We start from the raw sequence: 14185 nt of genomic DNA on the forward strand, positions 1-14185 counted from the left end.
TTTTAAGCCTTTTCAAATTTACTGTTCATAAGCATTTCAGGCACTATACTGATTGTACTGCAATATTCCACTACTGTGGCAACACAGCTCAGAACAGCGAAAATACATTCAATTGGGAAGGCGGCAGTAATTTATATTACATAGCAATACAGTCTACATTCACTCTTTGCATGAAAACATTGAATTATTCAATAAATTAAGACACAAAAGAAACATGGGAAAGTGGGTATTTAGTGCTAAAGAAAGACTTAATTAGGTGATGCCTGTATACATGGTAGCAGATTGTTAGCAGTGTGTTGAAGTTTGGAACACAATTCTGGAATCTGATGACAACTTAAGACAAGGGGCTTGATTTTGTTGAGGTCCCGATGTCGGGATCCGTGGCGGGAGAGGGCCGGAAGATTGTACCGTCGGTGGTGAGGCTCCGTGGCGGCCAGCCCCCCTCCCCCACCCCCACCCCCAACCCCGCCGCCGCTGGCCGATGGGACCAGACTTTAAATATGTAAATTAAGAAAATGAATACATTGAAATAAATTTGTCAGCGAGTTTACCTGCTGCCCGGGATCTTCCAAGCAGCGGCCAGTACTCAAGCACCTCCACTTGCCCATCCAGGGAAAGCTGGCGCCACCGAGTGGGAAAGGGAGAGGGGAGAAGGGGCGATATTTTTCATTGCAGTGTACTTGCGGTTGGGGGCGGGTACAATATTTACATTTAGTGGCAGGTCTGGCTGCCCTATAAAAATAACGCCGGCGCTCAGGCAGCTGACGCTGTTGCCGGCATCACAGAGCCGATCACGTGACTGGGGGGGCTGCCCGACCGGTGTATTATCTTGAACTGCTGCAGACCGCGGCGGAATTCAGCCCAAGGACAGTAGACTGCTCGAATTCCGATCCTATCATTGTACATCAAGCTCTAAAGTGCCTTTTCTCCATTAGACTCAGAGAGATACAGCACTGAAACAGGCCCTTCGGCCCACCGGGTCTGTGCTGACCAACAACCACCCATTTATACTAATCCTACATTAATCCCATATTTCCTACCACATCCCCACCACCTACCTACACTAGGGGCAATTTACAATGGCCAAATTACCTATTAACCTGCAAGTCTTTGGCTGTGGCAGGAAACCGGAGCACCCGGCGGAAACCCACACGGTCACAGGGAGAACTTGCAATCTCCGCACAGACAGTACTCAGAATCGAACCTAGGTCACTAGAGCTGTGAGGCTGCGGTGCTAACCACTGCGCTACTGTGCCGCCCCAATTCAATACCTAATATTCTAACTAATCATTTTTAATTCAGTTATAAAGTGGATAAAGTGGATCAGAACATTCTAGAACACCAGTGCAGTAGTTCTCAAACTAAAGTGGGTTCCTTAGACTCTTCTTCTTCTTTGGCCTCCTTGTCTCGAGAGACAATGGGTAAGCGCCTAGAGGTGGTCAGTGGAGCAGCGCCTGGAGCGGCTATAAAGGCCAATTCTAGAGTGACAGACTCTTCCACAGGCGCTGCAGATAAAATTGGTTGTCGGGGCTGTTACACAGTTGGCTCTCTCCTTGCACTTTTGTCTTTTTACCAAGAATCAATGCATCAACCTGGAGTGTTCTAAAACTCAGTGCTGAAGCTTAAAATCTTTGCCTTACACACTGAAACAGGTACTGCTCTCCTCTTTCCACTGAAACAGATAGAGTGAGAAGTATAGTTGTCAGTCAACCCATCACTAACGGGAATGGGAATAGCAAGAACTTCATAGTTCTGATTGAATGTTCTGATCCACTTTATCTGCTTTATAACTGAATTAAAAAGGTGTAAAACCTGAAACCTCTGAGCATAATTCTCTGAAGGGAATTAAGTTACTTCTCAAAATGTGATGAGCTTACAGACCAGTAAGATTCATTTGCACCAGGATACATATTGTGACAGTAGTGACATTACCTGTAGCCTCTCCAGAAGTCCTGTTAGGACCTGTAGCCAGGTCAGCCCATGTGTAAACTGCTCAGTGTTAATGATGCTGATTTCTGCATCCAATTCTGGTACAATTGCTCCTGTCCTCCAGCCATGTCGGAGCATTAGGTCCTATTGATCACAAAATAGAAATGCTGCATAAATCTCTGCAACTTCCAATTGGGTGATGGGTAAAACGGCGCATTATTTTACCTATATGCAAAATCTCAATTAAATATACGATGAGAGTGGGATTATGATTGATTGGTAGCACAGCTCAGGACCAGGAAGAACCTCAGTAATGTAAAATTTGTCATTGGACCGTTGACTCAGACTGATAGCACTTTCAGCATTGGAAACCAAATGAAATAATCAGTCACTACCCTGATAAATCAATTAATTCACTTCCTGGGTTGGGACTGCGCCAAACAGACTTAGAAGGTCCCAAGTTCAATCCCTGGTCCTGTATTGGATTAGTGGACTTATATGGGGAAGCAGTCGCACTGACAAAATTAGTCTCAGTTCCCCCAGACTAGATATGGAAGGTGGGGGGGAAAGAGAAAGGGATTTGGAAATCAACCAGGATTCCTGCTCTTGCTTGCCATTTAGTGACCTTCTATTGGTAAATTAATGTGTGGGATCATTAGGTGACGGCAAGCTTAAACTTGGCTCGGATGCCCCCAAAAGTACCCTGCCAATATTGTCAGAAGTTACCAGAGGCAGCTGCCACCCATAGAAATGTATGCTAGCATGGGTCAGCATATTGAAAGCAGGAGCAGGGTAGAGCTGACACAGAAAATGCTATTACTCAATATTTTACTTGTATAAAAGGCACAACCCATGGTTATTGCTGTCATATAACATCTCCATAGCTTGTGGACCCAAAAATGCTACTTCTAATCATGACTTATCCCTGTGGATTTCTTCAGTAAATCACAATTATTTACTGCTACAATCAATGCCATTACTAGTTGTGTTGGGCAGCTTTGCCCAAGATAGGAAATCAAGACAGCACTGGTTGTGGCAAAAAGCATTCTGAATATCGAAAAAAAAAAATTTAAATGCTGCAAATGCACAAAGATCAGTCCTTTGAGTCTTCACTATCAAGCTATACGGTTCAATGCATTTGCTAAAGATAACCTTTTGAAATATGGACAAAATGCAATTACTTAATACAGTACAATAACTTCAGGTGTTAAAACTATTTGTCAAAGGCATCATTACAGATCCCTCAACTGGCAGGTTTCCCACTTAATACTCAACACTCCTACAACCTCAACTAATGTGGAATATAGCACTCTACAGCACTGACCCCATAAGCAAACAGTTTTGTTTTCTTGAGACTGTTTCAATGGACAATAGACTACAAATTGGACTATCTTAAATCAAGGGTATGTACCAAAATCAACAACCTACTCGCAACATTTTCTACTTGAAATATCAGCATTGGCTCGATGTATATGAATGAAAAAGCTAACTGCTGCTGGTAATAGAAACAGTGAGACTACTCCTACACAAACAGTTCATATGCATAGTCATGTTTTGCACTAATTCCAGGCCATTGACAATAGATTGCAGCAGCCTAGCTGTCACTTTTAAATTTTCCAGTCATTCATGGCATCATGGGGCATTGCCATGTTGATCTGTGCTCGGCACTCAAAATAGATTTAATCCAATGGGCTTTGCAAAATGTAATTTTCTCCGAGGTATACTGCTTCTTCTTCATCCAATTATTTTTTGGATTCTTTTTCTAGGCTCAGCTCTGCTTGTAATGGCCGCTTCTTTTTATTAAGGTCCTGTGTCAAAGTACCTTCTTTGTCATGACTGGGAATCAAAGATTGGTAACATTTAAATATTCATCCTCACATGATGCCCCATGTTACTCTTCTCTAAGTCAATCATGGTTCAATGCCTCTTCTGCTGAAGTTGTCCAGAAAAAAACATTGCAGCTTATCAGAAGTAGACTGCGGGTCTGATAACATTCAGGATTTACCACCATGTCAACACTTACACAATTTTCAAATCTGTTAAAAGGACAATACAGCAGCTATCTAAATCCAAATTGTCATGTGCTTAACTGGAGACTGCAAGCAGTTTCTAACAAATCATTCATTCTGCCATTAATGTAGGAATCTAAAACAAACATCATAAAATAGAGTCAATCTTTATTCTTTAAACAAGTACACTTGGGAAATATCCCAAACAGATCAATAAAGCAGGCAGGCATTACATCTGCATCTGTAAACAGAAAACAAGTATGGACCATATGGAAACACATCTAAATGCTCCAGTGAGTATCAATGCTTATGGATCAAAGCATAATCTAACAGCTGTCTACTCACTCCCAATTCGCCTTTTTGTGAGCTGACCCATGAAGCTTCCATTGATTTATACACCACTGTGTGAATTCTATTCAGACACCAGCTCTGAGTTACAATGTGAAACCATACTTACTGCCAGGTCACTGTACAGATGGTCACCAAAATAAAGCACCTTGGATCCACCCCAGCCTGTCAGCCGTAGGAAATCAAATAGGTTTCCCTGCAGATGGAGGAGATAAAGATGAATAAGGCTTGAAATTTCAAGAAATGTTTTATGGGATGTATGTGAGTCTGGCCTTCAAAAGGCTGCAGAGAGGTTGCTGAACACTGCATCAAACCCATTCTTAGAAACCTCGAGGCCAGTACAGCAATCGACCAGTGTCAGCCACAAAGTGGCAGTTCTGAACTACTGAAAAAGGAAACCCACAACACCTGGCAAAGTATATGTTAGATCATGGGTTCAAATAGACAGGGGGTGGAACGGCACTTGTCAAAAGCAACTTGAAATAGCGTTCAGAGATAAATGGACCTGATCTGGGAGATCTGGATTAGTTTGGATTCAGAAGCCACTTCTGAGCTTACTCCAGCACTGTTTTTAACTACTTTCTTTAAATACACAAGATTTTGCGTACAATTTTTGAGCTAAAAATATATATTAAAAAAGCTTTCTCCTAATGAATCTGGATAGTCAGCTTAACTCAGTAATAACACTCTTGCCTCTAATTTAGAAGGGCATGAGTTCAAAGCAGACTTCAGAGCCTCAGCACATAAATCTAGGCTGGCATTTCAGTGCAGGACTGAGGGAACATGGCATTGTTAGAATTGTCACCTTAATAATGAGACATTAAAGCGAGGCCACGTCTGTCCACTTAGGTGAATGATACCTCATGGCCCTATTTGAAAAGAAGCAGAGAGTTGTTCTCACCAACATTTCTCCCTCAACCAACATAAATAAAACAAGTGATCTGGTCATATATATATACACATTAATCATAGGACCTTGCAGTGTACTAAATGGCCTCTGTGTTTGCCCACATAGTAATAGTGATTACTTCAAAAGTACTTCATTGGCTGTAAAACACTTTGAGATGGTGTAAGGACAGGCAAAGGATTGTACAAAGAAATGTTCTTTATTTAAAGCTGCAATACGCTGCAGTAATTCATTAATTTCCCTGTTGTCCTGACTGAAGAAATATAAAAATGTTAATTGCCAATTTGGGAACAAATATGGTCCTCCTTCCCTGAGAAAAAAATTATTTCCGAATATGCATCCATAAAATATTAGCATGAATATATAATCTTCAGGATATCTGGACACAATCAACCAAAAATAATACTTTTACTTAAATGTGTATTAAAACATTGTCAAAATGTATCTCTTATGTTAAAAACTGTAGGAAGTATGGACAAATGTTGGCACAGTATTAACAAAAAGCAGGTGCGCAAGCCTACACAATATATACAGTACCCATATCAGTTCAATAAATATGCAATCTGAACAAATGTTTTGTGAATCAACTAATCATAATAAGATTTATTAAGAGATGGTTAAGTAAATATTAAGTAGCTGATGTGATTGCTGCCACTGCTTGGGACTTAAAACACTTCTTTCCTGCTGTCCATTGACTATCTTAAAATCAACCAAAGGGAAACAACTTATGCAATGCAGACAACACCAGAAGCAATCTCCTTGAGTAAAATACCTGGATTCAATGCCACCAGCTAACTACAAAGCAATTATCAAACTGAAACACTGTACAAAAGTAATTTTGCTAAATAGGACGCCTAGATTGTTCAAAGCCAGCTGGACTTTAGTAAACCCTGAAAGAACTCACTGTTCTTTCACAAGTTGGCAATGAATTAAATCACACATTAGGCTCCAAAACCAAAAGAGATGTGCATTTGCAACATAAACTGGGTTAGAAGTTTGTCAAACAGATTTAATTACAAATTAATTTGTGTTGCAAGCATCTTTCTTCTCATAGTTTAAAATTTTACCAGTGACACAGGCCTTGCCCAAAGGCACTGAATAAAATCTGCCAACTTTAACAGGTAATTATACTTTTACAGAAAGAAATTGTCAATATATTGTAGAAATTGCAGACACTTGGTAAAAATAAAAAAAGGCGTGCCTCCTTAACACGCCATGATTTTTTGTGTTGACTTTATTTTATGTCCTGTTCATAAAGCACTCTCATTTAATGTGACTTGGCTGTTCCTTCAGTTTTAGTCTATCGCTCTCAGGGAATTGCCACCCCACAGGACTTTTGTTTGACTTTGGGAACTTGTGCTGAAGAGATTTTCAAGTCCGACTGCCCAGCAGTGCAGTCTGTTATTGCACCACTAACCCAGTGTGCTTTCAGGCACAAAACAGCACTGTTTTGTTCATTGAACAGACTAAAGTCTGGGGCAAGATCAAATCTGTTTCATCGGCTATTGTCAGTCAGCAGGGATTCCAACCGTTTGCATTCATTGGATGCATTCAATTGTCAGAGCACTGTTCCCATGGCAACAGATGAAACCCTTTTTTTATATGAAACAGCAAAACACAACAGAAATTCCAATTTTGAATCCTAGAATAATAATAATTCCTTACATATGCTGTAGCTCTTCCAATATCTACACAAGAATAGGTATTGGAAATTCTTGGTTTGTCAGTGAGGTAAATTCTACACCTCAGACACATGTGAGTCAGCAGTTCAAGCACTTTTACTCAATTGAAAAATACAGGGCTGCATTATGTTTTATATGACTTCATATATTAAGAGCCGTTCAGATTCCTGAAACGGCTTTGAGCTTTAATTACATTGTGACGATTTTATTTTCAACACACCTTTAGACTTAAAAGTATTTTAATTTATTTTTAAAAATTGACTGTAATCTCATTTGTAGAAGTGCAATCTGAATTTTGCATTCCTGATACTTTCAGTCACCCAAAGGTCAAAATTGACCCGAATAATTGACTGAGCAGTGAAGAGGCCCTCACCATTTTGAAGTCCCAGCCTCATTTAAATTTGGCAGTCAAGCTGCGAGGCACCAAACAGGCAGCCCAGTGCAGCTCGCCAGATTCAGGCCTTGATAAAAGTGATAAACTTCTTAGGCAATTTGACAGGGTAGATGCTGAGAGATGTTTCCCCTGGCTGTAGTGTCTGGAACAAGGGGTTATAGTCTCAGGATAAGTGGTCAGCCAATAGTACGGAAATGAGGAGAAATTTCTTCACTCACCCAGAGGGTTGTGAATCTTTGGAATTCTCTACCCCAGAGGGCTATGGATGCTCCATAGATTTTTAGGAATTAGAAGAATCAAAAGTATATGGGGATAGGGCGGGAAAGTGCAGTTGAGGTAGATTAGCCATGATCTTATGAATGGGGGAGCAGACTCAAAGGGCCATATGCAGAAATCAACACAGGACAACCACCAGCATTAAGTTCCTTGTTTCACTGTGGTACCCTTCTGCCCTTCCAGTTCCTACTTTACACTGCTACCGATTTAGTATAGTATATGCAGGAATTCCTGATCTCACAAAACACCTCTGCAAAATTCCACCCACTACATACAGCACAATTCCATCTCCTTGACCAGCTGAGTCAGAGAGAAGCTCCAAAGAGTGCCAATTTTCATCTGCTGACACAGAGAAGCAGATATCGATTCTAAAACACTGATTGTCCAAAGTGCAGATAGTTGACATGTATGAAATTGACCGCAAGGGTAATGATACTTTACACTGGTAACAGCTGGAATCCTCTTCTGTAGTTGTGGTATAGGTTCACTGCTGCGGATTGGTGTGGGGGCAGGGTTGGAGAATTGAGGAAACTGTGCTTTGCATCTAGTCCATGCTATATCAGACAATGCAAGGCAAAGATTAGGAAGATACTCTCTTCCCAATCACAGACATTCTTTATGTTGAAAAGCACGAACCAAATTGGCATTGGTGCTGCATTAAATTTCAATGCAGTACAAACTAAAAGCGAGAGGCATTCAGTGGAAAGCAGGTCTACAGTTCACTGAGAATCCTGGTTAAAATAGACACAGCATCTCAGAATGCAACAGGCACAGCCAGACTGCCGCTCCCCAACTGACTGAGTCATGACATTTTCAAAGCATTTATACACACCCGGAAATACTTATGACTGCAAGTTCTTTTTTAATCCTCACAACAGCACAGTTCAACAATAAAGCTTACAGAAGCTATTGAGATTTACAAACTGCTGTTTGTTCGAGTTTACATGCTGAAAAGATGATGGAATTAAATCAATGGGTGAATATTACATCAGGCGAAATTTTTAAATATGTCCACAATTATTCTCCAGACCTATTATTATAGTTTCCTCGGGACAATGTGGTTTGTTCTCACTAGACCACTACTTCTGATAGTCATTAGCATTCCCCTCCAAGTCCTCAGTTTCTTCAGTAGTGCTCTTCTGTTGGCACAGTTCCTAATACCTTCTTTCAATGCCATTAACATAAAGGACATAAAATACAACGCGCTTTCAAAAGGATTTTGAGGCTGTAATTCAATCCCAATTAAGAACCTTCTTTTGTTGCATTCTCACAGTCTATCCTACCATTATAGCCCTTCATTTGACTAACAATCTTCTAGTTACCTACACATATGCATTTTCCCACACGGCAACATGCAGACAGAAGTTTAAAAGTTAGAATCTCATATCGTCTGTTCTATTTCAAATTTCTCCCTTCGCTGTTTGCCACGTTTCTACTTTTTATGTTCCAAGAACGTTGAGGTGTAATGATTAGAATTTACAGCCAGAAACCAGTGTTTCACTGTTCAAGCTTTAATATTTTGTACCTCTCTATTTTCCAAATGCTGCTCTTTCATTATAAAAGTTTACCGTTGCACTGAAGAGATTTACATGCCAATTAAGGGCAGTGCTTACATGAAGTAATGAAAAAAAAGCAGAACCTCGACAAGCTAAAGGCCTGCTTTCTGTGCTGGAAATTCCAGTTTGTTCTTAAAATAGAATGTATGACAATTTTGATGGATTTAGTTTCTGTTTGTAAAGAAATTATTTGAAACAATTATTGACCATTAACAAGAGTGGAAAGTTATTGAAAATACTTTCCTCTCTTCAACTTTATTCCCTTCTCTCTTGCTGGAATACAGCTCCACAGGTGTCATGCTTTCTGGCAACTCACTCAATTGGCCATGATTCAGATGTGAACTTGGACAGTACCTGCTATTCAATCACAGGGGCATCACAGCAACATCCCTGATAGGAACCATGGCAAATTGAGGCTGTTGCCTGCTGATGGCTTCTGTCTGTGGCCGATCATCCATGAAGATATTCTTTATTTACGAAAAGACTCTAATAAGGAATTTATTATTTCAAAAAGTGTAGTGGGCACGAATTGTCACCTATTCATTTACTAATACTAAGAAAGAAAAAGAAATGCTTGCATTTATAAAGCGCCTTTCATGACCTCAGGAGCTCCCAAAGGCCTTTACAGCCAATGAAGTACTTTTGAAGTGTAGTCACTGTTCTACTGTCGGCAGCAGCTAATTTACACACAGCAAACACCAATGAGATAATGACCAGATAATTTTTATTATGGTGGTTGAGGGATAAATATGGCCAGAACACCAGGGAGCACTCTGCTGCTCCTCTCTGAAATAGCACCAGAAGTTTTTTCATCTTCATCAGAGAGGGGCATGGCTGATACCTTCAAGGAGCTCACGTCCTTCAGTGGGTATGATCTGATTTCCTGAAACTCCATTTCCATTTCACCCTCAAGCTAGCTCTTTCTTTTCAGTTCCTCCAAACACTTGATACCAGCCAATGGGTGGACAAATAACCCGCTGCAGGCCTGTGCCCTGCAATCAAGGACATTCCTCAATTATCCCTTCCTAACTATGGGAAGCATCCTGTCACTATTTGCTGTTTCTCCATGACGAGTGAACTAGGATCAGAAACCCAGGTTTCAACACGAAACTAACTCCATGAACAGTGAGTGAAAGTATAACAGACCTTCTTTAGTGTCGCATTTCAATTTCAAAATGGCTGTATGGAGAGAGTTCTGCATATTTTTCTTGCTTGTTAGAATGACAGAGATACTGTCATGGTTACAAGGAAGAAGGTGTACTCTTAAGTGCCGCGGAATCACAGCAAAGGCAATGATCATTGAATTACAAAGCCATGATTAAATAGCTATCTTAAAAATTATACAAATCTATTGAATGATAAAAAGAGCAGCAGAATGAAATAGAAACGATGCATTTCAAAAACAACAACTTATATTTATAAAGCACCTTTAATGTAATAAACTGTCCCTAGGTGCTTCACAGGAGCATGATAAAACAAAATATGATATCGAACCACATAGGGAGATATTAGGACAGATGATCAAATGCTTGGTCAAAGAGGTAGGTTTTAAGGAGTGTCTTAAAGGAGGAAAGAGAGATAGAGAGAGAGGAGAGAGAGAAAAAGAAAGAAAGGAGAGAGAGAAAGAAAGAAAGGAGAGAGAGAAAAAGAAAGAAAGGAGAGAGAGAAAGAAAGGAGAGAGAGAAAGAAAGAAAGAGAGAGAGAGAAAGAAAGAAAGAAAGAGAGAGAGAGAAAGAAAGAAAGAAAGAAAGAAAGAAAGAAAGAAAGAAAGAGAGAGAGAGAGAGAGAGAGAGAGAGAGAGAGAGAAGAAAGAAAGAAAGAAAGAAGAGAGAGAGAGAGAAGAGAGAGAGAGAGAGAGAGAGAGAGAGAGAGAGAGAGAGAGAGAGAGAGAGAGAGAGAGAGAGAGAGAGAGATGAGGATTTAGGGAGGGAATTCCAAAGCTTAGGGCCCAAGCAACTGAAGGCACAGCCATCAATGGTGGAGCGATTAAAGTCAGGGATGTTCAAGAGGCCAGAATTAGAAGAGTGCAGATATCTTGAAAGTTTGTAGTGCTGCAGGGAAAGGCCAGGCCACAGAGAGATTTCAAAACAAGGATGAGAATTTTTAAATCAGGGCGTTGCTTAACCAAGAGCCAGTGTAGGTCAGCGAGCACAGGGGTGATAAGGAACGGGACTCAGTGTGAATTAGGACACAGGCAGCAGAATTTTGGATGACCTCAAGTTAATGGAGGGTAGAACATGAGAGAGCCGTGCATTGGAGTAGTCAAGTCTTGAGGAACAAAGGCATGAATGAGGGTTTCAGTAGCAGAAGAGCCGAGACAGGGACGGAGTTGGGTGATGTTACGGAGGTGGAAATAGGCAGTCTTAGTGATGGCACAGATATGTGGTTGAAAACCTATCTCTGAGTCAAATATGACACCAAGGTTGTGAAGAGTCTGGTTCAGCCTCAGACAGTTGCCAGGGCGAGGGATGGAATCAGTGGCTAGGGAGCAGAATTTGTGATGGGAACCAAAGGCAATGGCTTCAGTCTTCTCAATATTTAATTGGCGGAAATTTCCGCTCATCCAGTACTGTATGTCGGACTAGCAGTCTGATAATTTAGAGATGGTGGAGGGGTCCAGAGAGGTGGTGGTGAGGTAGAGTGGGTGTTGTCAGCTGACCTTGTGCTTTTGGATGATGTCACTGAGGTGCAACACGTAGATACGAAATAGGACGAGGCTGTTGTATGATGGCTTTGAGAGTGATGTCCCTTTAAGATCTCAGTATGCGAATGAGCTAAGTACAAGGATGCAATCATGTGACTACAAGCCAGCGTCACTCTGCAACTGTAACACCTACAGAAAGGTTCTGTAAATAGTTTGCTCTGTACTGTACATACTTGTTAGCTGTAAATAAATCTGTTCGAGATCTTCAGCATAACTGGACTTCATGCATCTCATTTATGCTGCATTAGACAACATAAAGAACTCATTCCAGAGACCAAGCACAGTTCCTTGGGGGAATACCAGAAGTAACAGTGGAGGGTGGGAACAGAAGCAATTGATGGCGATTCTCTGACTACGTTTGGTGTAGGCAAGAATGGAACCAGGTGAGAGCAGTCCCACCCAGCTGGATGGCGCTGGAGAGGCACTGGAGGAGGATGGTGTGATCCACTGTGTCAAAGGCTGCGGACAAGTCAGGAAGGACGAGGAGGGATAATTTGTGACATTGGTAAGAGCTGTTTCTGTACTGTGGCAGGGGCGGAAACCTAACTGGAAGGATTCAAACAAGAAGTTCTGGGAAAGATTTTGGCGGTGCCAACATGTTCAAGGACTATGGAGAGGAATGCGAGGTTGGTGATGGGGTGTGATTTGCAAGGATGGAGGGGTCAAGGGTTGGTTTATTAAGCTTCTCTTCCCACTCCCACACTGTTAGCTCTGGTGTCCCCCAAGGATCTATCCTTGACCCCCTCCTATTTCTCATCTACATGCTGCCCCTCGGCAACATCATTTTTCAGTTAAATTATTATAGTTCAAACCTGAGCAGTCATTAGCACATGTATGTATACAGATTGTAACTTTATGACAGAACTCAGTTTGCACTACACAGATGTGAATCAGCTAACAGCAGAGAGATGGAACCAGGCCTGCCATACTGGGATACAGCCAGCTCATCATTCCCAGAGAATTGTGACCCTCTGGAATGCGATGCTGACTGATGTGTTGGGTGCTGACTCTCTGTAGGTCTTCAAGACCAGTTCCTGACTGGGGCAGAGATCACTTCATATAGAAGATAAGAGGTTGTATATGTGACACTTGGTCCATGTGATCTCCTGGATTGGTTTCGATCACCTGAGGGTATTAGAGATGAATTTTATAAACTATATAAAAACAGAAAGTGCTGGAAATACTCAGCAGGTCTAGCAGCATCTGTGGAGAGAGAAGCAGAGCTAACATTTCAGGTCCATGACATTTCAACAGAATTGATGTCCTTCACTGTCAGTCTGCTGAAGCTCATGGACTAGGGTCCACAAATAAGATGGCCACTTGGTCTAGGGAGACATCTATCAGTGCCCTTGGAACCCCAGTTCTGAGAGAATCAGCACCTTCAGGAGAGGGTGAGAGAAAATGGAAGAAAATTGGAAATACTAAATATATGAAAATATATAGGGGATATTCTAATTTTTCTTCTGATGGAAACTATAGAGAGGGAAAAAAGATATCTCCTGTAAGAAGAGTTTATTTCCCATGTATTTTGCAAGCTTCCCACACCCAGCAGCAAGATAGATGGTCAGCTGATTTTGCCCAGAAGGCAAGTGCAATGGAAATTGCTTTCACATCGTGGCTGCTGAATGTCAGATACTGAGCCAGTATACTTCGAAACTGGACAACTGTTGCCTTTGTCTTGATCTCAGGCCTCCATCAATGCCACTCCAAGATGTTATTTATCAGGTTCAAGAAAATCCAACAATGAGTCTCCATCGGTTTTCCCTCACTGCTTGGGAAATGCCAGTTGGAGACCCAGTAGAGAGGGTGGGGGAGGAATCATACAGAACTGCTTTACACATTGGTAGATTTAAACTGTCCTTATTCTGTGTCGTTTTAAAAATATAAGAAATCGGAGCAGGAATAGGTCATACAGCCCTGGAGCCTGCTCCGCCATTCAATAAGATCTTGATTTTCTACTGCAGCTTCCTAAATTGCCTACTTCTACATGAACCCACAAAAATCCAGTGAACTGTATAATCAACTATTTTAAGAGTAAGTTATTTTCCAAGACAATTTCCTGCAATGTTATTGCTGTAGTGTTTTTCCTTTTCCTCCATGCAACCTCCCCCTGCCCCACCCCAACTCTGACCCTCAAGCCTAAAGAATCCCAAACATTATCAGGATAGTTTGATTTCATCAAATGTATTTTAGCCCAACATTCTTGGCTTGGGTCACATCAAAATATTCAATGCGGGTCATTAATTTAATTATGACCAGGTAGTGAAACATAATTAGTGAAACAAGTCTTTTTCTGGTTTTAGTTTACAGTTCAACTTACAAGAAAAATGAAGTAATTTCACTAAAACAGGTCTTGACCTTTCTGTTTCTCCCCTTACAA

At 41.1% G+C, this 14185-nt stretch overlaps 1 protein-coding gene across 1 annotated transcript in view; it reads right to left on the minus strand.

Moving 5' to 3' along the window:
* LOC137380166 (5'-nucleotidase domain-containing protein 2-like) overlaps positions 1–14185 on the minus strand; it is a 77119-nt gene that overhangs the window by 15919 nt on the left and 47015 nt on the right. The window contains exons 11-12 of the mRNA XM_068051909.1: positions 4396–4482; positions 1933–2073 (exon numbers count right to left, since the gene is read on the minus strand). Of these exons, the coding sequence (XP_067908010.1) occupies positions 1933–2073; positions 4396–4482 (228 nt within the window). The remainder of the gene's footprint in view (positions 1–1932; positions 2074–4395; positions 4483–14185) is intronic.

Source organism: Heterodontus francisci, chromosome 19 (assembly GCF_036365525.1).
Source record: "Heterodontus francisci isolate sHetFra1 chromosome 19, sHetFra1.hap1, whole genome shotgun sequence".
In the NCBI taxonomy this organism is placed as follows: domain Eukaryota; kingdom Metazoa; phylum Chordata; class Chondrichthyes; order Heterodontiformes; family Heterodontidae; genus Heterodontus; species Heterodontus francisci.